General features: G+C 42.1%; 2 protein-coding genes across 3 annotated transcripts; one reads left to right on the top strand and one right to left on the bottom strand.

Moving 5' to 3' along the window:
• Positions 1-410: 410 nt before the first annotated feature.
• Positions 411-14,806, bottom strand: LOC134865812 (voltage-dependent calcium channel beta subunit-associated regulatory protein). Its single transcript, XM_063885546.1, has 11 exons — positions 14,706-14,806; positions 14,316-14,487; positions 11,625-11,696; positions 8,633-8,778; positions 6,302-6,363; positions 6,024-6,186; positions 5,769-5,949; positions 5,594-5,695; positions 4,535-4,733; positions 4,203-4,407; positions 411-4,119 (listed from the first exon to the last, which is right to left on the bottom strand). Exons 3-11 carry the CDS (start codon positions 11,670-11,672, stop codon positions 2,262-2,264), a joined length of 2,964 nt encoding a protein of 987 aa, XP_063741616.1. The 5' UTR covers positions 11,673-11,696; positions 14,316-14,487; positions 14,706-14,806; the 3' UTR covers positions 411-2,261.
• A 4,442-nt stretch (positions 14,807-19,248) lies between these two features.
• On the top strand, positions 19,249-24,689 carry LOC134865813 (midnolin-like). 2 transcript variants are annotated; one of them, XM_063885548.1, is made up of 7 exons: positions 19,249-19,717; positions 19,817-19,904; positions 20,338-20,400; positions 20,891-21,400; positions 22,084-22,189; positions 22,912-23,057; positions 24,061-24,689. In XM_063885548.1, the coding sequence occupies exons 1-7, from the start codon at positions 19,491-19,493 to the stop codon at positions 24,139-24,141; spliced, it is 1,221 nt and encodes a 406-aa protein (XP_063741618.1). In that variant the 5' UTR covers positions 19,249-19,490; the 3' UTR covers positions 24,142-24,689. The 2 variants fall into 2 exon arrangements, with proteins under 2 accessions (XP_063741618.1, XP_063741617.1); XM_063885547.1 differs by having other exon boundaries at positions 19,260-19,717; positions 22,912-23,157.
• The last annotated feature ends 202 nt before the right edge of the window (positions 24,690-24,891 follow it).

The raw sequence follows: 24,891 nt of genomic DNA on the forward strand, positions 1-24,891 counted from the left end.
CAGGCGGTGTGTCGTCACAATCAGCCAGTCTCCTGTTTTCCACCGATGCTCTTTGTTACTCTGATCACATCAGTGGGAGCCCTGCCCCCCTCCTCCACAGCGAGGCCCGTCGTCAGCCCCTCGCTGGGAATAGATCAGAGAGCAGGTGAGTCACAACTCTGAGGGAGGGAGAGAGAGCAGCGCTTCCCACGTCAGCAAGGTCGACGGAGAGATTCTCTGTTCATCGAGACGCAGGAGGAATGATGAAGAGATGTCTCACATTAACAGGTTAAACAGTGTTTCAGCCGTGTCATTAGTACATCAGGACAGCTTTGATGAATCTGCCTTCATGACGGTTTCGCACAGTACATCAGCTTACGTTTAACACATCACAACAGCATAAAGTCACATAAGAATCACTTTTTTCCACTCTTTTTATTCAGAAAAATGTTCAGTCCAAAATGATTATGTGCCTCAGTTGGTCCCACAAGGTCTGGTCTTTGTCAAGGCTGCAATACATTTGAATTTTCTGCACTACTTGTTTTACAATTAAGCACATGGTTCAGCATGAATGAGGACAGAGACATGAGTTTCATGACATACTGTAGCTCAATCCCAGGTCTGTGTGAAAGAGGACAAAGGGACGAGCTGTAGCTACCCTCGCAGTTTCCCAGGTAACCTCACACATGACATGCAGCAATGTTCTCATGTTGAAGAGATGCAATTTGACATGAATGCATAACGAATCATTACATTTTACATCCATACTAGCAGAGAGAGAGCGGAGAGAAAGCAGTTCAACCTGTGATTTTAACCTGTCAAGACATAATATCTGCAGAGTATTACCTAAAGGCTAGAGTTGCCAGTGTCCTATCTTTTCCTTAATGTCAACAGATAAACAAAACCAGCAGGGTTTTAATTTGTGTCTGTAGTTTCTGTCTTCACTAGTCTGTGGCTCTCAGCCCATTGTTTCACTGTTAAGGACAATTCTTTAGAAATGGATGAAGTGTTTAGTTGTCTTTAACCCTTTGGTTGTTAGATAACATCACTTAAAGGTAGCTTTAAAGTGCATTTTTGGAGCAAGAATTTGTGCTTTAGTTGATATTTATGCTGCATATGAGATTCATAAGAAAAAAAAAGTTAATGTGGCGGTGTTCAAGCAAGGAAAAAGGTCACCCACTCCAGGGATGTGGCCCAACATTTATTATTTGAACAGGAATAAGCGCTATCAGTCTGCATTACCGGATAGTGTGATGAAATAATTGTTATGTCTTTTTGAGGCATTTGTTGACAATAAGACCAACATAGGATATCACCAGACTTATGTTTTATTTAGTAACATGGAGTAAATATGTCCCATGACACTGCTATTTAGTTTCTGCCTCTTCTTTCACAACCTCTCTGTCACTGGACCATCTGTCCACAGGCCTGAGGGGCTCCTGTGTCACTTTGAGTATCATCTGTCAGTCTCCCCTCAGCCGAGTGTCAACAGTGAAGCAACACTTTGCTCGAGCCCACGGAAGCTCCTGGATACCGCCTCCTTAATCATGATAAATCTCGGGAAAATGACTAACAAAAATCCTATAAAAATAGATTAAATATGGGTACAAAAACTCTGGATGCACATATTTTCGTGTGTTGGCATTATATTGTGGGTTTCCCATCCGTTTTTAATTAAGATATTGAAGGTGTATTCTCCAGATCTGCTGATATGCTGTTAACATGGTCAATATTCTTCTTATCGCCAAATACGGCTACAGACATGAAGGACACTTGAGGATATGGTTTTAAAATGAGAGAAATAGGTGACAGTAACTCCATCGTGATCTTTCTTCCCATCAAAGTGCTTTTTGTTCTGAAGATAAAACTGTACAGTATTCACATACACATTGTTTGGACATAGAGTAGCATGCTAAAAATTCACAGTAAAAATTCTACATTTTCTAAAGATGGGTCTATATTTCCAAGCTATGTAATGAATGCATTTGATTTTAGGAATGGATACCAATAAAGAAAAAGGATGCATCACATGTCACATGGCGTCACAGTGGAAATTAAGGTCTGAATGGAAATGCGGGAAGAGACTTGCCGTCAAGAGAGAAGTACATTTCTCCCCCCTGATATCGCTGTGTTCTTGAAGATTTTCCTAAATAGACCATAGCTCGAGAAAGTACCTAACACATGACGATGTTCAAAGTGCTTTAGACAATTTTGTCGAAGTCTGTCGTCTATAGATGATAGATCTGAAATAAAGTTAAAAAGTAGATAGGATTGTTTACCGGTTATATGGGGCTAAAGCCAGGGGAGGCTGTGTGAGAGACGGTGAGCACTCGCTCTGTTGCTCCCTGGCCAAGCTTCTCGGCAGTGCGCAGGCCGCCGTACAGCCTCTCCTCCACCGACACGGCCAGCTTGTCTGCCAGGCTGCTCTCTGATAGAATAGCTTGACTGCTGTTGTTGTTTCTGTTGACGACTCTGGGATCCATGGGGCTTGTCTGTGTCGTCACAGTGCTCGAAGACTGGCTAGTTGTGCTTTCTGTGTTTTTTTTTGTAGAGGCCTGGTTGCCCTCAGTAGTCGATTCAGTCATGTCAGTGCCTTCTAAGTTTGTATCGGCTGTACTTTCTGCATCGTCCCCTGCAGCTCCTTCACCAGACAGATCTTTGTTCTCTGTGCTCTCTTTCACTGCTTCCTCACAGGCTGCAACCTCGCTGGCTTCTTCATCAGCGGCGCTTGCAATGCGTGAGAGTGTGCTGTGATACCTTGTGTCTAGAGGATAACTGGCACTGTCACCTCTCTTCAGCGGAGTGAACCTCTGCCTCTCCAGAGATGGGGAATACCTACCCCCCGTGCCTGACCCTGGGTCGCTGTATTGCTTATGTCTCTGCCACTGTTTGCGGAGGTGAACTCTGGATCGGTGCCTGGAGCGCAGCGGAGAATCCTGCTGGTCAAAACGCGGATCATGGCGGAGGAACTCGTTGAAAAGGGCATCCGTCTTCTCGTCAATGCTGTAGTCGCGACGGCGTAATCGAGGTTTGTGAGGACTAGAGGACTGTGGGGTCGTCTTGATCAGTGGAGACATCAGCTGGGGCTGTGATTCTGAAGGTTTCTGAGGGTGAAGTGATTTCAGAAGCTGAGATGGTTCTTGAAGGGTGACAGACTGCTTTCCAGTTTGAGATCTCACCTTTAATTTTCCCTCTGTCACCGTTCTGTCAGCCACATCATCCTCCAGCTCCTCCTGAAACAGCTTGGCCTCGATGCTCTCGCACACTGAGCCTTTCCTCCCAGAGTTGGTGAAAAACAACCTTCTCTCAGATGCCGTCTTCCCTCTAGGAGCTCCAGGAGTCCCAAAAAGGCGCATTTCCTCAGGGGCTCTGGAGGGTGCTTCGATGGAGGCGTAACCACTGTCCATCTGGAGAAGCTTACGGTTCCCTGCCTCCCCCTCTCCTCCAGCTCCACTCCCCACCTCACTGTCCCCACCTGACGCTCCTCTGATCCCTCCCTCCATCATCCCTCCGTCCCCTTCTCCCTCAGGCTCATCGTCCAGGTCTTGTGACAAGCAGCTGTCCAGGCCATAGCGTGCTCCTGCACCACCAAAGGAAGAGACGCTGTCGGCATCACTGCGGATGGACTCCCGGTCTGTACTGCTCTGGTCGGAGGAGGCGTATTGTTCCAGAGAGGCTCGCAGGCTCCAAATGTCTCTGTACAGGGAGGGAGGCGCCTCCGAGCTCTCCTGGCGAATCATGAAGGAAATGGATGAGCCTGAGTCGGTCCTTTGTCTGGCCTCAGCTCCCAACACCATCTCATCTCCGTCATCTACCTCTGCCTCGGTCTTCTTCCTCACATCTAATGTTCCTGCTTCTTTAGTTGCTCTGAAAATGTCTGCAGATTTTTCCTGTACAGCACTTCCTGCACCAAACAAGTCGTCTACCGATTCTTGTTGGACTCCCGCTGCTTCTGTACCTATAACTGCACCAAACTTTGTTTCTTCTTTTTCTTCTTCTTCTTCTTTTTCTTCTTCTTCTTCTGTCCCATTTACTGTGGCCTCGTCTTGCCTGTTGGCGCAACTCTCGTTTGTTTGGGAACAGAGCTCCTCTCTTCTGCCGCTGCTGCCACCTACCTCTACCATGTCCTCTAGTTTTACCCTGTGAAGATGAACAACAGCCCTTTAATTAATGATGCTGGGAATTTAGCAGTGCAAGTTATGGGATTACAGGAAGGCATGTACCTGCTGAGGAAGACCGAGGACGTTGGAGCGGTGTCGGAGTGAGACAGGGACTCTGCGGAGAGGGACTGGAGACCACTGGTCTGGATCGGCGACTGTGGGAAAGAGTCCATGACCTCGTCTCTGAGAGATGAAGAGTCGTCTTCTGTGTGATCGGTGGTTTCACTTGCCGCTCTCTGTCGCTGGAAGGGCCTTCTTTTAGGCGATCCTGGTAGAAATTGACATACAAAAAAGCTAACTACTTGACGTTTTTCAAAATGTCTTTGTGAAAGCTATTATTGCAGACTTAATCAACTAATATAAGCTACTGATCCATTCATAACATTTATTAAAACCTTTGGCATCCAGGCTGGCAGCCCGATGACTGCTGTCAAACTTCCACTTCCTGAAGTAGGGCCCTGCACCCTCCAGACTGGCATGGCGTCGCAGTTTAGAGAAGAAATGCAGAACTGAAGTCTGGCCTGTAGCTTGAGTCAACTCTCCTCTCATCCCCCTTTCTCTGTCAGCCTCTGACCTGTCCTTGATAGCCTCCATCTGACAGAAGAGATGAAGGGAGAGGAGGATGGAGAGAGGTGATGAGACATTAAGGAGGGGTTGAGGCAGACAGGCTGAGATGAATCGTGACGGGCAGAGGCAAAGCCCTCGGGGGATAGCAGTTTGTCATATTGTAACTCAGCTGCAATGATGACTGATGTCACAGTGCATCAGTAGGTCTGAGCCTGTGGCAGCTTCTTTTCACAGCTCTGTCTGTCTGCGATACAAGTGGATCAATCCTCACTGAGGAATCAACCTAATGTGTTGCCGGTCAATAAATGCTTTCTGTTAAAAAATAGTTAAATTTTAAAAAAATGTTCATCTTCATCTATGTATTACTAAAGATGAAAGTAAGACTTTGTAGCTAAATCTGGCTAATTGACATTGTGGACTCTAGTGCTCATGTTATTGAATGCGCCTTTTCCTTTCTTGAATAAATAAACATACTGTAGATGTGATCTCACAGACGTTCCTGAGTCTGACCCTGATTGTTTTTTTCCAATGGCAACAAGACCCCAGAATAAAAGGGTTGGTTTACACTAAAAATAAAAACTCAATATAATCACTCAGCATGTCAACCCGTGATGAAGCAGTGATAAAAACAAGATAAAGACTCTACAGCTTGTGACTCTGTGAGGTTGTTCTTGGGCACAACGCCACTGGGAACTGCCCTTGGCATCACTTTGAGCTGGTATGGACTTGGTCAACAGACCAGCATCCGAAGAGAGACGCCTCTAGTGTGGCGGAAAATATACCTGTCTGATGCAATGACCATTTCATAACTGTCAATTAAAAGTGAAAAAGAAATGAGAAACCACTGTCTGTGAACTTGTGTGCAGTGCTTTCATGGCTGATGGTACCTGTCTGAGGTTCTTGTCCAGGATGGTGGAGTGGTGCGGGTCTCCTGGCAGACCTCCACTGAGGCTCTGTCCCACCCAGTCCGGGACTCTCCTCTCATTGGGCTAGAGGAAGAAATCAACAGGTTAGAGAGGATAAAATTTCTGTTTTGAGACAAATCACCGCCAGTAAAGTCACCTGGTAGATGGTATGGGGCAGTTTGGGGGCTGCGGTCTCATTGATGTTGACCGTGCTGCTCTCCATGGAGTCACACTCCATGATGGTGAGGATCTTCAGGTCACACGGGGACGGAGGCAGGTGGAGGTGAGTCAGCCGGGCCTTCTTCAGGTGGTGAAAGTCTCCCTCCGTCAGAGTGTATCTGGAGGAGATGACGAATGTTCTCATTTGTTTCCAGCTCATCAAAATAAAAATGTGTCGTCTGTTAAACTGTACCTGCGTCCTTTGTCCTGAGTCGTCTTCTCCTGTTCGTAAAGTGCAGATTCATTAAAGGAGACTCTGCGGCCAGTGGACCCAGTAGAGACAAATCGCTCCGACTCCCCATCATGACAGCTGACAGCTGAGAGAGCGTCTGATTCATCCAGATGAATGGTGATCTCTGAGTGACAAAGAGGACAAGGCCGATGTGAGGGAGAAAATAGCATTAGTGACGACATTGGAGTAGAAAAGATATATTTATGAACTTAAATATAAAGAAAATACACATCTCTGACCTTGGGTGGGCTGAGAATCCTCAGCATAAGTCGTGTTTGTCTTCTCAGGGTCATCGCTCGCTCTGAAAGTGTAAAAGATTATTTGTCTATCAGTGATTGAAAAAGCATTCAGGTTTGACGTAAAAACATTCAGGTTTGACGTAAAAGCACTCTATTACAACTCAAAGTTCTGCATCAACTTAAAAGTGACTAGTTGAAACTACTTAGTTTAAGTAAGTAAGTGTGTGTGTGTGTGTGTGTGTGTGTGTGTGTGTGTGTGTGTGTGTGTGTGTGTGTGTGTGTGTGTGTGTGTGTGTGTGTGTGTGTGTGTGTTAGAAAAATGACTAACTAACCAAAGCTGTCAGGTTAATAAACAGCTTCAGTTTCCTGTTCAGCACGAAACTGAAGCCAATTGCACGCTTTGAGAAGCCCCCGGCTGTGGAGGCACAAAAGGCCCAGGATCCCTGCTCACTGGTTTTAACCAGTGCAGATGTGTGTAGATCTCTGAAAAGGATCAACACACACAGGGCTCCAGGACCTGATGGCATCCCTGGCCGTGCTCTCAAGGTGTGTGCAGTTCAGCTGGCAGATGTGTTCACAGACATTTTCAATAGGTCACTGCTCCAGTCTGTAGTCCCCACATGTTTTAAAGAGTCCATCATTGTCCCTGTCCCCAAAAAGACAAAACCCATCTGCCTCAATGACTACCGCCCAGTTGCACTCACCTCCATCATCATGAAGTGCTTTGAGCGGTTAGTCAAAACTTTTATCACCTCCTCCCTCCCTGACTCACTGGACCCCCTGCAGTTTGCCTACAGAGCAAACAGGTCCACGGATGATGCCATCTCCCTCACCCTCCACACTGCCCTCTCCCACCTGGACCAGAGGAACACTTATGTGAGAATGCTGTTCATTGACTACAGTTCAGCATTCAACACCATTGTGCCCTCCAAGCTCATCATTAAGCTCAGGGACCTTGGGCTCAACAGCGCCCTCTGTGACTGGATCATGAGCTTCCTGACGGGCAGATCCCAGGCAGTGCGGATGGGGAACATCACATCCTCCACCTTGACCCTCAACACCGGAGCCCCTCAGGGTTGTGTGCTCAGCCCTCTCCTCTACTCCCTGTTCACGCACGACTGCGTGGCCACACACAGCTCCAACACCATCATCAAGTTTGCTGACGACACGACCGTCATCGGCCTGATCACAGACGGCGACGAGACGGCGTACAGAGAGGAGGTCAGAGCCCTGACATCTTGGTGCCAGGACAACAACCTCCATCTCAACGTCAGCAAAACAAAGGAGCTGATTGTGGACTACAGGAAGAGGCAGAGAGAGGCACACACACCCATCACCATCGACGGGACTCCTGTGGAGAGAGTCAGCAGCTTCAGGTTCCTCGGGGTAAACATCAGTGAGGACCTGACATGGACACATCACACCAGGGTCATATCCAAGACGGCTCGACAGCGGCTCTTCTTCCTCCGCAGGCTGCGGAAGTTCAACATGGACTCCAGGATACTCTGCAACTTCTACAGGTGCACCATCGAGAGTATCCTGACTGGCTGCATCACCGCCTGGTATGGCAGTTGCACCGCCCTCAACCGTAAGACTCTACAGAGGGTGGTGAAAACTGCTCAGCACATCACCAGGACGGAGCTGCCATCCATGGAGGACCTCTACACCCAGCGGTGTAGGAAGAAGGCCGGTAGGATATTAAAGGACCCCCATCACCCCAGCAACAATCTGTTCTGTCTGCTGCCGTCTGGCAGACGGTACTGCAGCATCCGGACCAAGACCACCAGACTCAGAGACAGTTTTATACCACAGGCTATAAGACTACTGAACTCCTGAGCTGTGTGAATGTCTACTCACATCTGTTTATAGTACACACATACATATATATTATACACATCTGCCATACATATCTGTTTATAGTACACATATCTATATATTGTACATATCTGCCATATACATCTGCTATACATAATATATGCATCTGTCCATACCTCCTCATTCAACAGAGTAAAGTGTTTAAATACTCTCAATGTATTCCACATATGTATATATTTCACATCCTCAAATCTTTATTGTTAATATTGTAAATATTCTTCTCTCTTTTTGCACTACTTTATTTATCTTTTGCACCATGTATGTTGAGTTGTTGGAGGAGCACGCGACATAAGATTTTCATTGCCAACATATACGCTGTATCTGCTGTGCATATGACCAATAAAACCTTGAAACCTTGAAACCTTGAAACCTTGAAACCAATCCACTCTACTGTTTGCAGAAGAACCGGGCCTGCCTTTAGTACAGTGTGTCACTCAGCGGTCCGAACGCACCCACCTGGAGTAGCGACGGCCGCCCATGCAGCAGCAGTGGCAAAAGAGGAGCAGCAGGGAGAGCAGCACCAGCGTCCCCCCCGCAAAAACACTCAGCAGCACCAGCAGCAGCACATAGTTCTCCACCTGGCCCGCAGACACAGGCACATCCTGAAGAAGAGCAGCAAGGGAGAGAGGTTAGGTACATTTCATCAAATTTCAGGTAGTTCCAATCTACTGGAGCACGTTGAATTGTATGATGCATCAGTCCAATACATTTTACATATGAAAACTTTATAATCACTTTCTAATATATGATGTTAGTATCAATGACAATTCGAAATTATTAAAACATACTATACAATGTATGTGAATGAACCAAAGATCAGGTAATCTCATCTCAATCTCATTTTTCTTGCATTTTCTCTGCAAATCATTGTTTTTTTTTATTTGAGAGCTTCCACCTCTTGATCCCAGAGTTGAGTTTATCTGGCCTATACTGGACCATGTATTTTTTCTCAGCTTGGGTTTAGCATGCTTTGCATTGCAATGAGTCTTCCACGCTCAGCACATCTGCCACGTACTGTATAAAGATAAGAATTTGCACACCAACCAGTTTTCCATCCTACCATACCTCTTGTGAGATCAAAGGACACAATTAAACTAAAATGTAGCCTGAAATCAATAAAGATTTACCTTTACAACTTTAAAATAGAACTCCTTGCTGACAAAAATATAAATCAAATACTGACAGAAAAAAAAAACGGTGTCACTAAAAATACCAGCCTTCAAAACCTATCTAGCTCAAACCCTGGCGCTCTCTGAAGTGTTTCCCTGTATAGGTTGCACAACATCAATTTAATTCCCATTGCTGGAACTCATAACTCATTCCTTTAATAGCCCAATAAAGGAGAAGCTTTCATATCTCTGTTGTCATGTTTAGTTGTTGTGAGCTTGCTGGCTGCATTAGTCCTGCTGGGACAATAATTGATTCTGTTCCCTTTGAGTTTCGCAGCATTGAAGAACCTCTTTGTCGCATTACGCTGCCAGCTGAGCGCTATAATATTTAATAAGAAGTGGAATTAAGACTGAAAGACTTTCTTAAGTAACTGCCTCTTCACAGTAGTTCTCACACACACACACACACACACACACACACACACACACACACACACACACACACACACACACACACACACACACACCTGCTTTCTACTCTTTCTGATTAATACCCTCAGTCTTGGCTGAGTGAGCTTGAGGATGCTAATCGAAACGTCAGCGAGACCCTTAATTCAATCTCCTAGCTCTTCTCAATGAGGGCAAAAACGATGTCTCCGCAGGCTAATAATGGAATTGAGGATTGAGGACGAACATCAGCAATCCCCACACAGGACTCTCCTGACTCTTGTTCCTATGTCAGTTTCGGAAGAGAGTGAAAATAATTGGACTCTTTTCACCGTCACAAATGGAATATTCATTCATTGCAACATTCAGAGTTACATAAGATTCCAAAATGTAAGAAGGCTGTCATGGCGCACAGATTTAAAGGAAACTGAGAACTGGAAAAACCATTCACTGAGCACACACTGGCCAGATGAAGGCCTCACTGGAGCAGGGAGGACGTCACAGCAAAAATCCAAAGCCCTATATGCTGAGTGGACAAATAGACAATCCAACTCGTGATTATTTTTATACTCATTAATCCGAGTATAAACTGTCAGAAAATAGTAAAAATCATATTTGTATGTAATTCTTTGCTGTTTTCAAATACAGAACCCAAACATATTCAGTTTAAAGCAGCATATCCTCATAACGGAAGAAGACGCCAAAAGAGTTTAACATTTTAAATAAAAAGATTCATTTTCCTGCGATTGACTAACGGAGGTGTACTACAAAACCAAAGAGCTAAATTGCAAGACAGCTGGTTTCATAGTGACTCTGCTGCTTTCCCTGTAAATGATAAAGGCATTTCTGTAAAAGAAAGCATGAATCAATCTTTGTCAACCTCAATTGCAAGCTCAATCCAACAGCGAGAAAGTCGCTACGCAGAGGAGGGAGTGCTGCTGAACAGAAGAAGCTGTCATTTTGTACTAATAAAACCAGAAAGGGTTGGTGATTATGTGCATCGGAGCAAATTAAAACATCCTTTTCTCCTCTCTTCATTCAACCTCAAACCTGCTTCAGGCCTGAACATGTTCAACTAAGTCCATGACACACACACACACACACACACACACACACACACACACACACACACACACACACACACACACACACACACACACACACACACACACACACACACACACACACACACACACACACACACACACGCACACACACTCACACTCGCCCACTTAGATATTCTTACATCCATTAGATGTTGCTGTGGCCTACATTTAGATGAAGCCTATGGGGATATTCAGAAGTGTGTGTGTGTGTGTGTGTAACAGCTCCATCACGGCACACCTTGATAAACTCACAGCGCACACACACACATGGTTTGTCAGAGTGACTGTAGCCTAATGAAATCTGCTGTTTTTACAAGCTCAGCCAAACATGAAGAACAACACAATCAATCAGTGGCAGCAGTACAGCTCTTAGCCAGTCTTTATGCCATGTTTTTAACATACACCGTTGAGTCAAACAACAGCCAATTGTCTCTCCCCACAGATAGCCTTAACTGTCCGATAATCATCACTGCTGGCTCCGATCTCCCCATGGCCTCCTGAGGCTGCATGACACACAACGCCAGTGGCACACTCTGGTTCAGAGTCAAATCCTCTTTGGATGCAGATCCGGCTATGCTCCACTACAGCTCCACCTGGATGTATAATACCTGTTACTGGAACCATGGGTGGTGTTAAATCACTGTGTCCAACTGCTGTGGGCTGCTTTTGGCTGAGGTTCAGTTTGATCCATAAAGTGCTGTGGACCAGTTGTGGTTCGGACACCAGCTGGTGTGTTTGTGTGTGTTTGTGTGTGTGGGGTGTGTGTGTGTTGATAGTAGTACTCACAGTGGAGTTCTCCGTCAGACTTGTCAGAAAAGGCAAATCATTGCTCATGGTCCAGGTCAGCGTGATTGAACCCTGCAGAGGATGGAGAAGGTGAAGTCAGCAGAGCTGCCGCTTCTTTCTAGACATCATATTTATTTATGTTGTTTCATGCAGGAAAGGCAGCAGTTTCATGTTCTTGTTGCCATTCCTATTGGGGAGTTTTAGACTCATGGACTCATGGTATTTTGAAATTCTTTGCAACAGCCCGGACTGGGGCCATGTTTGCCATTAAGTTAGAGGATTTGTAAAGGGCAGAGGCTAAGATATAGAGACTTTTAATTTCCTTTGCCATTTCTTACCCACCTCTTTCAAACTCTAAAATCCCAGTTTGTAATGATAGCTTTCTGTTACTATTTGGATGTCATCCATCCCAAGCTACGATAACCCAGAATCAGTAGAGCAACTATAAACATTAAACAACTCTTTCTACTGGCTTAACAGTACTACTAAAGAACATATACTGATCATCTTCCTTAAAATTGTTGTACTGCCCCGTTTAACATTCCAAAGTCACATTCAGATTATTGAAAGAAGCCTCCTCCTGTTCACCATTTTCCTTTGGGAAGTCATAAGAATGCATGATGATCACCACTTCACATCAAAAACGTGACACAGAACAATCAAAACAGTATCCACAGAGATACCAAATAACAAGAAATAGCCACAAATGTATCAAAAAGAGATGTAAGACTATCAAAAAGATGTTTCTTTGAATCTGTGGCTCTTGTTCTTATGTAGGAGGTGTGGGAGCACTTTGCCCAGGGGTCCATTGTCTTATAATCACTTAAAGTTACATAAACCTAACTCTTGTCCTAAATGAAAGTTACACACACACACACACACACACACACACACACACACACACACACACACACACACACACACACACACACACACACACACACACACACACACACACACACACACACACACACACACACACAATAACTGAGAATATCTCAGCTCGGTCTTTACACTTTCTGTAAAATGAGTCGTTTGGTAAAAGGAGGTGAAAAGCCTTCAGTTTATAATCACTTACACTAAGCACAGCTTGTGTAACATCAGCCCGTGATTGCATTCCTTACACAGACCGGTAACACTGCCGCACATTCCCTCTCCGTGTGAGAGTCATATTTTATGTAATATCTCATAGAAACAGCTAAAGGTAACAAGGACGAGGAAGAAGCTCTGAATAGCACACCAACAATAGAGACCCACACACACTTCGACATCATGTTGAATGTTGGTAACACTTTACTTTAACCCTTATTTAGCATTTAGAAACAGAATATGAACATGTAGAATATGATGTTGTTGTAAGCAGAGTCACGTTCAGCATTAATAAACAATTATACATCCCTATGAACACATATGAACCAAGTTCAGCTTTTATAGCTATTTATAAGGCTTCATATTCACTCATTTTAGCCCAGCCAACATGATTATTAAGGGACTTAAAAGTAAATGGGATTTTAATAAATGATTTCAGACATCTGTAGCCTTTACAAGATTCTGCTTGATTTTCTTTTTTTAGACGTGGCCATAGTCTCCCTCGAGACAGATGTTGTGAAAACACCTGTCCTCTCTCTGCAGACTGAATAACCAACAGTTTAATGGTTTGGAGCTACCTAGCAGAAGAATAAAGTGGCCTCTTGCATTAAATGTAAAAGGTCTCATATTGTCATGTTTTTTTTCTTGTTACAGCCCTATAAAGTCACTAAACGTTGGAGATTAAGTAGCCTTATTAATGTTTTTGGGAGCAGAAACCAGTTTAAAACGTTTCTCTATTGACATCTGTTGAAGTAATAACTTGCAGTTAATACAGTTAGTTCTTAGTCAGTCATACTTGTCACCTTTTATGCATCTCTGACTTAAAATGTTTAGGATAATGTATAAAAACCTTATTGACACATGGTGGGCCACTATAACAAACTCAAGTTGTGAAGCCAAACCATGTTCAAACCCACATACAATTTCATTTAAAGTTTTAGTTGAGGTCACAAAGTTTCCAAAAAATCCCAAATATTAGGAAATAATCAATCTAGAAACTGCAACCATGAGATTATAAAATATTATATATTATATAGTGTCAAGTCAAGACTACACTATGCGAAAATAAAGGGAGAAAATGTCTGTTGAATGCATGTCAAATTCATTTTAAGATCCTTTTTATAATGTGTTTGTATTATTATTATTATTATTATTATTATTATTATTATTATTATTATTATTATTATTATTATTATAACAATTATTATCATTATATTGGCCCTATTCATTATGTCCTGTTCTCAAAAAACAGTGTATTCTTCGTGTAATAGGTCTAGGATAAAAATAAAATTAAAGGCTATGACGTTTACCAACTTCCCTTCTATAAGCTTCGCAGACTGGTGGAGAAAAAGGAAAATCCGCGTGTGTGTTTGCGCGCGCGCGCGCGTTTTGTGTGTGATGACATGTTGTTACATTCTCAGATCTTGTCTCTCTTTAGCAGCAAGCAGACAGATGGAGACAGACAGACATCCGCATACTTCCATCCCATTAGTGCACAGTGACAATGCCCGTGGTGTTTACACCCTTTTGAGCACCGTCAGTAGTAAAGTGCATGGCGGGGGGAGGCGGAGGAGGGCACCAAAGGATGTGCTGTGATCTTACGGTGTATACAGGCGGTGTTGCAGCAGCGTCCCTTCGCTCTTCAGACTACAGCGAGCCGCTGCAGCCGCTCAGCAGCAGCAGCCTCAGCATCAGCAGCAGCAACATCTTCCTCTCTCCTCCGAAAACCCTCCGATCAGGACTGTCCCACATCTCTGCGTCGTGTGCGCTCAGCCTGCGTTGAATAAATCACGACCAGTCACACAGGAGGAGCCCTCATGTCATACCGGACACTGGAGACTCAGTCAACTCTCACTTAATGACTGCGATTTACCAGCTGTGGTCACCTATCTTCCATAAATTGCTACACATTTCAAATAAAAATGCTAAATATTTCCCTGGGATCAAGCCTGTTGGTTCATGAACTGGTTTAGGGAAAAAGAGCCCACTCACCCAACTGTAGACTCCGTGTGAAGCGGTGATCCACATGCAGCCTGCTCCCTCTGCATACTTTAATTTGGGCTTCAAATACAGACTGTAGTTATGAATGAAACCTCACGCGATAAGACACACCCACCGCCCGCTCCCTACGCACCACGTGACAAGCAGTGATGATGATGATGCTGGTGGTGATGATGAGATATGGAGGAGAGAAACTCATTCACAGCAGATGCTCATCAATGGCAGCTGCTGACGGAGCTATTGGTTGGTTGTCTACCTGATTCATTTTGCATACATTAAGACATTTTATTTAATATTTAACAATTTTGCATTTGCTGCGTTTGAGTCTGTCACTGTTGCTATGTTGTACGACACGAATGCACGGGGACAGATGGGGATGGAGAGGTGCTTTGTAATCTCACGTTTGACCACCAAGTGGCAGCGTTGCACGATTGTTTTCTGGTTGATAAACAGAGACTAAAATTAGATCCTCATACAGCTTTAACAGCAGTTTAAAGGAAATTTGAATTTAGTAGTGCCCATCAAAATAAGAGAATTTAACATGAATACGAACGTGTCTCTAATGAAAGGTGAACGATATGTGATGCAGGGAAAACATCCCATTTATATAAACTTAAAGCCAACTTTTGAGTGATTGGGTAACCTTTTCATCAACCTGCATTCCATTGTTTAATGCACAATTCTGCACAATTGTATTGTTCTTATTTCACTTAAAATAAGGGGTTTTGTTTTCCAAATCACTGAACTACAGATTTATTAAACATCTTATAAAATCCAATTATCCCTATAAAATGTAATTAAACTATTTTTATTTGAACATCATTAATTTCTTTCTTTCTTTTTTTGTATTTGACACCAGAGTAACCTATTCCATTGTCAGTCAATTAATTAATATAGGTTAAATGCATGGATCTCTTCCATGTTTCCATATGCATGTTTTATTGATGACAATTAAGTTACGTTTGTCATATGAGAGTAGAAGACCTGTGTTTAACCACTGAACAGTAAAACATTGACTTCATATTACTACTTCTTAGTTACACCGAGATAATGTAATTGTTCCCATTGCAAAAAACCTTGCAATAGAAGTTAAAAAGCCATAACTGCTGTATATTTGGATCATATTTTATGGTCTACAATGGTAAACTTATTTGTAATGTTTGTCAAACCTTAGATCAAACCAATGAATCTTAACAGATTGAATTAGTATAGTCCTCTTTAATCATTTGAGCTTAATTTTGACGTACAACATGTTTTTGCAATAAGACATTCCCTAAAAAATCTCTCAACCTGGCCCTGAACTGGATCGGCCAACAGTTTGAGCTACATCAACTCACTGTAGTTACCAACATATTGAAGTCTGTGGGAGAGGTGTGGGGGGCATTTTTTGACAGTTGCAGTTGAGATGCTGTCCATTTAGGAATGTAACCACATGGTGTAACTTGAGAGGCCTCTCTTCTCTTGTCCGGCTATTCCTGTACATCTATGGGACATTTGAACTCTAAGTCTATTTTCCACTTGCTTAAAAGGGTCTCATTTACTCAACGAACAGTAAAGTGTCTTCAAAAATCTTCAACATAAACACACCAAATGGTTTTTAAGCACTTAAGCAAAAAACTGTTCCCACCTTATGCACAATCTCTGAGAATATATAGCCTCTGGACCACTATTAAATAAAGATGTAATGTGGATTACCATTATAGGTGTAATACTCAAAACAAGTTGTTCTATACTGAATACAAAACAGGATCTAAAACCATGGCAAAACTGATTCAAACTCTTCCAATTTATGGGAAAGTATACTAAATACTGTAGCTAAATGGAGAATTTTTTGTTTTTTGGGGGATTTTACACACGTCTCTTAGCATACTATCAAACCTTATTTTGTGTAAAGGTCACTAAAATGTGACTGTGAGTTGTTGTAATGCAATTTAGAAATGTACCTTGATTCAACTAATAGGATTTCTGTGGTCAATTCATTTATATGTTCAGTGACAGTCTATGTATGGGTAGGTTTGTAGTCCTACATTACAGAATAAAACAGCTTTGCCCAGGTTTCTGAGTTAATTATCTTCGACAGTACTTTGTTTAGCTTGAAGTTATTTTGAAACTTATTAGCCACTAAAACAATCAAGCCTCTTAAAAGAGATATAATGGCACAACAACAATTGTGGAAATCCCACCACAACGATTTGTCCTGGTTAATCATTCTCATTGATCATTCGCTAATATTAAACTCATCCATAAATGCCTAAAAAAATCAGACTTCTGAATGTTTCCATGACATGGTGATACCTCTCTGTGTTTTCTAGATATGCGTATGGGCAACTTTAGTCCATGCTCTATACTAGTTCGAATGATCATTAGCATTTTATAAATATATAAAAGCATTTAGTGGTTTGCTGTGAAGAGCTGGCTAAGCTAAAGACAATGACTAAATAACGTTGAAGCTTTTTCCATAAGGATCTAAAGAAATGTAATGAACACCATTGAAGAGATATTTCTCTCCACCGGTTTTTTTCTGTAGTAGTGCAACAGCCACTTGATTTTCTCAGTCTATCAATGAACTTCATATTGAAATATTTAGGACAGATTGTTCACATACAATGTTTTTGTCTCTTAAATTCCATAGACTGTAAGGTGCAACATACCAGAGGACTGGAACATCTGGGAAATGATGCCAGGAGAGGCTGTGCTGGGGCAGGAGGAATGTGTAGGAAAAAGATGAACACTGTGTGTGTGTGTGTGTGTGTGTGTGTGTGTGTGTGTGTGTGTGTGTGTGTGTGTGTGTGTGTGTGTGTGTGTGTGTGTGTGTGTGTGTGTGTGTGTGTGTGTGTGTGTGTGTGTGTGTGTGAGATTGTGTGTTGACGTCAGAGCTGCGTCTGTGCATGCTCTGGAGAGCAGGACATCCTGTGGAATTGTTCTTAGCGAGGCCCGAAGAATGTAAAGCAGAAGCCTCTCCCTTCTCGTTAGTCTTGGCGAAATTTTGGAGTGGCACGATGACATAAAAATGCTTGAGAGGAATGAGGGTGGGGGGAGCTAAGGGAGGGAGAAGATTCTTCATTAAAATCATAATGGGACTCTGTGTCAATCATCATTCATCAAGTCTCTTAGAAGGTGAAGAGAAAGACTATAAAACAATTCAGTTTGGGCTTCAGATTAGGCTTACATTTTTGTTTAATTGTTGTAATCTTTGCATGGCTCCCCCTTTTATAGAGCATAGAGACTTTATATAAACATTTGAAAAAGCAGCAAATAAAGATGGAAATACTCAGCTATGCAAAGCAAAACAGAAGTGTAAAAGAGAATTTGGATATTTGCTTTGCAGTTTTTGTCACTGTACAGGTTTACAGACAGAAAAGACGCCATGAGGCAAACATGTCTGCAGAGAAGTGAGTGTGGGGTTGAGGTGAGGAAGGGAGGTAGGTAGGCGGTATGGAAGAGGAGTGACGCAGGATGGATAAAGCGGGGGTGTTGTGGGTGTAGCTATTTTTAGCCACTGTGAGGAGACACATATTAGCTGCGTTTCTTTGGCCTATCCCAGCTTCCTGCGTCACTTTACTCCTTGCTGGTCTTCTCTGCACTGAGAGTCATGTGACAGGTGCAACCCCGAGATCCAGAGGTGGGACACGAATACTAAACAGCCGAGGATGAGAAAGAAAGACTGCAGAGAACAAAGGGTGGATGCTGTCTGCGAGTGTCTCCTCCCTCAGGCTGAACAGTGAGATTATACCGCATTCTGAGATGTGCATGTGATGAACTGGTCAGGGTGTTTCCCTGCTTCCAGCACAGTTCATGCTAAAACAGCTTTAAGAATCACATGACCTTTAAAATAAAAATTAGGAATGATGGGTAACATTCTTGATATACAGCCAACTGAATTTCATCTTAACCGGATTGAAATAAAAACATATTTAATAGTACAAATGATAGATTATATGTCATTTGGACAACATTTATTTGCTTAATTGACCCTAATTAAAGCAAAGGCTACTTGTGTAGTTGGATATCACCATAGAAACTACAAGATCTTGATGTCAACATCATTGCTCAGATACTAAAATGTCCAAGAAATATGCAAAAAACATTTTAAACATTAAAATCGATATAGTGATTATAGGTGTTGGGATATAGTTGTCAAGTTTGTAATTTAAGTCAATAATTCCAATATCCCAAATATTTTTTCTTTTTAGGTAATAAAATTAAGTTCATTTTGAAAGGCTGCACAATTACATGTGTGGTTTGCAATAACATTAAAGGATTAAAAGAGCATAAATGGAGGAAACCTATTTAAAATATCACAATATTCAGTCTGTTTTGTTTTGCTTGTAAAAAATAAGGTAAACACTTTGACATGAAGACATTCTGTACAAAATGTTGTATGTGCTCTGCAGATTGCATCATTTATGAATGGTAAGTGAGGCACAAAGCGAGGTGGAGTCCCGTGAGAAACAGGCGTTTCTGATTGGATTAAACAGCAAAACGGGTCTCAAGGATCTCGTTGATTGGCTGTGTGGCCGAAAGGGCGGAACTTGTATTGACAAGGGTTGTAGTGCTTTACGCTTGGTGAAGAAGTAATGCTGCGACCGTCAGAGCTAGGAAGGGAAACTGTTTCAATCTGGTTAAACCGCTCTGTAATTTGCATTCTTAACAAGTACATCCTTATCACGCTGTCCTCCAAGGCATGATGAGAAAGAGTTAAACTATTGCATCTTGCTCAGTTCAAGCGATCGGTCTCTTTTTTTTTATTTGGACCTTTCAGATTTAAAAAGCTTCATGGAGCAGCAGCAGGGCATCTGTAGCTTCACCCCGGGTGGGTCCGCAGCCTGCGGGAGTGGGGTCTCCACCGGTCAGCCCACCATGCGTCTGTGCATCACCTCGACCACCGGCAGCCCGGTGGAGCTCACTGTGCCCCGGGTAGAGACTGTGGAGGGACTGAAGACAAACATCTCCCACAAATTCAGACTGCAAACTAACAGAATCGTCCTTCTGTTTAGAGACAGGTGAGTTATTACTCATGTAGAATAAAACACATGTCCTCCTGTTGTCTTTGGCATGCTGACTATATTGTGTATTCTGACTGTATAATGTGTATATGGCAGGCAGCTGACTGCAGGCAAACTGGTGGACCTTGGTGTAGCAGATGGAAGCAAACTAACCCTGGTCCCTGCCATTGAGGCTGGTTCCGCCGTAAGTAAGCCGGTGAACATCTCACCAGTGGAGGAAAACAAACTAAATACTTATATTAGAGTTTGGTTCTAAAGTAAAAGGTTAAGGTACTTTATAGCTACATCTATTTTCTGCTAGTTTGGATTTCTACTTCACTAGTGCAACACAGAGTGGTCAATTTAGCTTTTTTCTCCTCTACATACTTTACAAATTAAGTTACTTCGCATAATCACTTTATAATACACAATATAATTGACCGATAAATGATGGATTATTATGAATTAAGATAAGACTTCAATGATCTCTTTCACAAGCTACTTTTATTGGCTACAGAAAAAGGCTATATAAAAAAGACTCTACCAAACTGCAACATTAAATCACTGCTTCTTACACTAGGGACTTCCACTAACCGAACTTCATTTAGAGATGTCATGTTGATCTTTCTTTCCTGCAGTGCTCTACTGCCAGAGCTGAGAGAACCATAATGGATGTCTTGGAAAGTTTGCCAGAGGTCAAGGTAAGATTAATGTCTTTTTAATGCCATTCTGTTACTAAACTAACACTTGTTGAATGTATGAATGAAGCGATTGAAAAACCAACATTGCTGAAGAAGTGAAGATGCATGGTGCTCATTGAACAGCTGTATGATTTAGCTGTCAGGGAAAGAGTAAAGCTTACACATTCTTGTTTTAAGGAAAATGCATACATATGCAAAAATAATGTCCTTAACGAAGGCAATGCACACTTCATCTGACTTCTGGCATTCATTAAGAATCCCCTCCACATACACAAAGATTTGAACACATGTAGTTCAATATTTTAAGACTTACATTTTGATAAAAACAAAGTAAGTCCAGGAAGCTGGGCTGTTAACTGATCCACCATGTTGCTCTTCTGTTTTGTTCCTGACAAAGTAGTTTCCATGCTGTTGCCACAGTATACATGAGTGCCACCAAAACCTTAAAGATAGTAAATGTAACTCTCAAGTACCTTTTACTTCGCTGCAGATCAGTGACTTCCTGTCTGGGCGCTCTCCTCTGACCATCAACCTGGGAGTCGGAGCCCAAACGATGTATGTGCAGCTCCAACTGTCCGCACAGAACGTGGCGGATCTGAGAGCTGGGGGAAGCAATGAGCCTCAAACTGACCTGCCTGCCGCCACTATGATGAGCCCCCCTTACTCCTGCACCAAAACCCCAGGATCTACCTCACCTGCTCCCCAAACGTCAAAGTCTCCTGTCTCCACATCCTTGATTGAACTGAGACCCAAAACTTCCTTTAACTCAGCAGCCCCCCACTCCTACTCCCTCACCACACCTCCTCGACATCAGGCCTCTGCTACCCGCTCAACACACACATCTCCTTCTGTTCTTTCAACCCCTTTCTTGCCTTCTGGTTGTCCATATCCCAGCTGTCCACCACCAGCAGCCACACCAGTCTGTCCTCCTGCTCCAACCAGCTCCATCTCTGGACCCCACAGCCTAGCGCCAGCCTCCAGCTTCAAAGAAGATAGCTCCGTAAGTCTACTGCTATCATTTATCAAAATTACAATTGGGACTGAGTGAGATGACTAAGATCTTCTATCCTGATATCATTTCATATTCTGATGATGATTTTTCTGGTAATTTGATCAAAATAGGAAATAGCAACACAGTCAAACATATTTTTTTCCTGTGTGAATCAGAGACTCAACAATTGAAATAACAATTTTCTCATTATATCAAGAACGTAAGTGCAAAATTAATTAACAATTTCAAGTAAAAATATTAAAATAATGGTAATGTTTAGAGTAATCAAAAAAACACAACATTTTGATTTAACTGAAGACCAGTCATTAATCACACAAGACTAAATAGATATGTGTGATGTAAAAATAAATATTTAAATGATATTCCCTTCAAAATAATTTAAGTTAAACTGAGACATTTGAGTTAGTATGTCCTTGTCATTATCTTTTTAAATCATGTGATTGTGTATAACCATGTCTTGATACATGTTTTCAATTGCGATACTATTTAATTGTCGAATGATAAATAATAATAATTTGCCCTACCCTAATTACAGTACAATACTTAGTCATAGTTTCACCACTATGCCTTAGTTACATAACAAGCTGTTCCAAATATGGTGTATTTAACAGTTACTAGTTGTACTCCTAGTAATGGATGGTCAAAAAAAACGTTTTCTTTCTGTTTTACAGAGTAATGTTCATGCCTCATCCACTGCAGAGCTGTATAAGCAACCAGGAGCTGTCATAGAAAGTCTTGTGAGCCACTCTCCTGGCGTCTTCTCCGGGACTTTTTCTGGTAAGTGAGTGAGTTAAAATAACAACGCAATAGTTTTTCCGTAGTTTAATTAGGATATGAAGAATAATATATATATAGGTATGTAATAATCACAAAGGGAAAAGTGCTGATAGGCCGTTAATTAAAATCCCAGTTATATACAATAACAAAAATAATCTTCATTGAATACAATAAACGTGCAGACTAGAGACTAAAGATAAGGAATACGCTTTAATTATATAAACTGTACAATGATAGTGTTTTGTATCTTATATTAGTAATATAACTCAAATAGGTAATCGTATAAGCTATCCTGAAAGTTACAAAAGGGTCCTTCCATATAACATCAGCTCAAAAAAAAATTCTGGGGGTTCAACTAGCAATTATATTTTTAAATTGAGGTATTTGCAAAAGCTGTCTGCAGATTAGCTGATTAATAACTTTGATTATTATATATCATGAAATAGTAAAATTACTATTATATTGGCCCAAGAAGAAGTGTTCTGATTGCTTACTTCATTTGGCCAGCTGTCTAAACCCAAATAATATTTACATTATGAAAAAGAGGAGCAGCTAGATATTACATTTGAGCAGCTGGAAAAGTAAACAGATGGGTTTTTTGGCTTAAACATTACTATACCAATTATTTGATTATTAAATTGCTTTTACTTTATCTTCATCCACTATAATTGATGCAATTCCAATGTGTGCAGATTTCTTATTTTCTGTTCTTATCCCATCAGGCTCTCTGGCCCCTTGCAGTCAGACCGGAATCAGCCATCCTCGACGAGGCTTTGGCATCATTCTCCAGATCCTCAACGACCTCCTCAGAGCAGCTTTCCTCCACCAGGGGGCTCAACCTGCCCCTCCTAATCTCCTCTGTCCTGATGTGAGCCCTCCTCCCAGCCCACTGCTCACAGCAAAGCAGCCAAGTAAAGCAAACAGCAAAACACTGGTCACCCAGAGAGCAGAGCACAGTAAAACTCAAGGTGATCACATGATATTATACACTTGAATTCTGCATTCATAAATATATCTCCTGTTATCCAGGAATAACAACAGGAACAAAGGGTGTATATATTTTTATAAATGAAGTTCATGAATGCTCACAATATAGCACAATAGGATTAGATGACCTCGAGTTTGATGCTCTGATAACAGGACAATTGTAAATGTATTGTTACAATGCCTAAATGCATAAGACAGTGCTTGTGTAGAAATATGTGTAAAATATATCACCTGACAACATACCCACCTGGAAGAGATGTAAAATGACCAAAAAGAAACATTAAAAAGATTAAAAGAGACTTAAAAAACACTAAAATTACCACAATTAGAGAGCAGATCCACCACAAAGGCACACAAGACAAACAACTAAGCCAGAAAATGTCCACTAAGGGGGATACAAGACCAAAAGAGCATAACATGTCAGAACATGACTATAAATAAAGGCAGAACAACTACAAAGAGACACTGACTACCAAGAGACACAATATGACCATCAAAGGCCCAAAATGACTGAAATAGGAGGCCCAAAAGGGACAAAGGGACTTGAGGATACCACAATTACCTAAAAGAGACACGACCATCAACCATTATTAATCCTGCTTCTATTGCTTTTGTAAGAAGATGATTGGGCCTGTGCCTGTCTCTTCCTATGGTCTGCCCCCAGGAGCCCATTGTTTCATAGTCCTGCCCTGCAGGCTTTATAATTAATTTGCACTGGGAGTCAGTGTATAGAGCCCTCTCCTCTCAGCTCTTCTACAACCCAAACTCAAATTTCCTGAATATATTGCTTATCATAAATGTTACTATTTACAGAACCAGAACATACCATCCAATAATATTTTCATGTACAGCATGTGTAACAAGTTGTAATTTCCCTTCTGCAGGTGAGGAGAGTCTCCCCTCCTGCTCGTCCACACACGAGAATCAAACATTGCACTGTAAGCTGGAGCGCCTGCAGGACTTGATGCTTCAGAGGCGTATTCGCAGGCGGACTCGCAGGAACTTGCAGACGTCTCACCCATACCAGCACCGTCACCATCGTCCCTAGTGTCCTGCAGGGGAAAGATCATCTCACTGTGATTGCAGTGGCAGCATTCTGGTCGACCAAAGCTGACCTCTGAACTTGTGGACCTGTTTAAAAGCAGCAGACTGAACTTTATCGCTATTTTTACACTATGAGCATTTCTAAAGAATGTAAGCCCAAAATGTCTGTGGAGCATGACTCCTGTGGCTGTCCCTGTGCCGAGCATTCATCTGAGTCTGTCTTTCACTGACATGGCTTTCACTGTCAAGAAAGGTTATAATGTACATTTTCATGATATACATTTTGATGTTTGTACCAAGCGTACTATCTGTTTGTTTGTTTATTGTAATGCCTTAAATGTTCATGTCTTGAATGTAAACTCTGTTTGGTTCTGTGCCGAGGATGTTCCTCTTAAATGTTTCACTTATGCAATATTAAAGTGTAAACGCAAAGTAAGGAAAAGAAGAATAAAGAAAAACCTTCAATACAAAGAAATGTCTTTGTCAAGCCCACTTTCAGACATTTAACAATTAACAAGGCAGCCTTCATCTCTCATGTGCCTTTTTTATTTAGACAATGTTATGTCCATGATTAACCAACAAGAAAGAGCTCGGAAAAGGAACAGCTTTTAAGGTTACAGTTATGGGCGTGGATGAACTTGATGACACTGTTACGTCTCGTACAGGTTTTT

This window comes from Eleginops maclovinus, chromosome 6, assembly GCF_036324505.1.
Source record: "Eleginops maclovinus isolate JMC-PN-2008 ecotype Puerto Natales chromosome 6, JC_Emac_rtc_rv5, whole genome shotgun sequence".
Classification (NCBI taxonomy): Eukaryota; Metazoa; Chordata; class Actinopteri; order Perciformes; family Eleginopidae; genus Eleginops; species Eleginops maclovinus.

Bases quoted from the DNA above. Each gene is read 5' to 3' on its own strand.
- LOC134865812 (XM_063885546.1), bottom strand. From the start codon at position 11,672: ATGAGCAATGATTTGCCTTTTCTGACAAGTCTGACGGAGAACTCCACT. The intron at 6,364-8,632 runs GTGGGTGCGTTC...TTACACTTTCAG, and splicing joins GGCGGCCGTCGCTACTCCAG to AGCGAGCGATGACCCTGAGA. The intron at 5,696-5,768 runs GTGACTTTACTG...TTCTTCCTCTAG, and splicing joins TGCCCCATACCATCTACCAG to CCCAATGAGAGGAGAGTCCC.
- LOC134865813 (XM_063885547.1), top strand. From the start codon at position 19,491: ATGGAGCAGCAGCAGGGCATCTGTAGCTTCACCCCGGGTGGGTCCGCA. The intron at 20,401-20,890 runs GTAAGATTAATG...ACTTCGCTGCAG, and splicing joins AAAGTTTGCCAGAGGTCAAG to ATCAGTGACTTCCTGTCTGG. The intron at 21,401-22,083 runs GTAAGTCTACTG...TCTGTTTTACAG, and splicing joins GCTTCAAAGAAGATAGCTCC to AGTAATGTTCATGCCTCATC.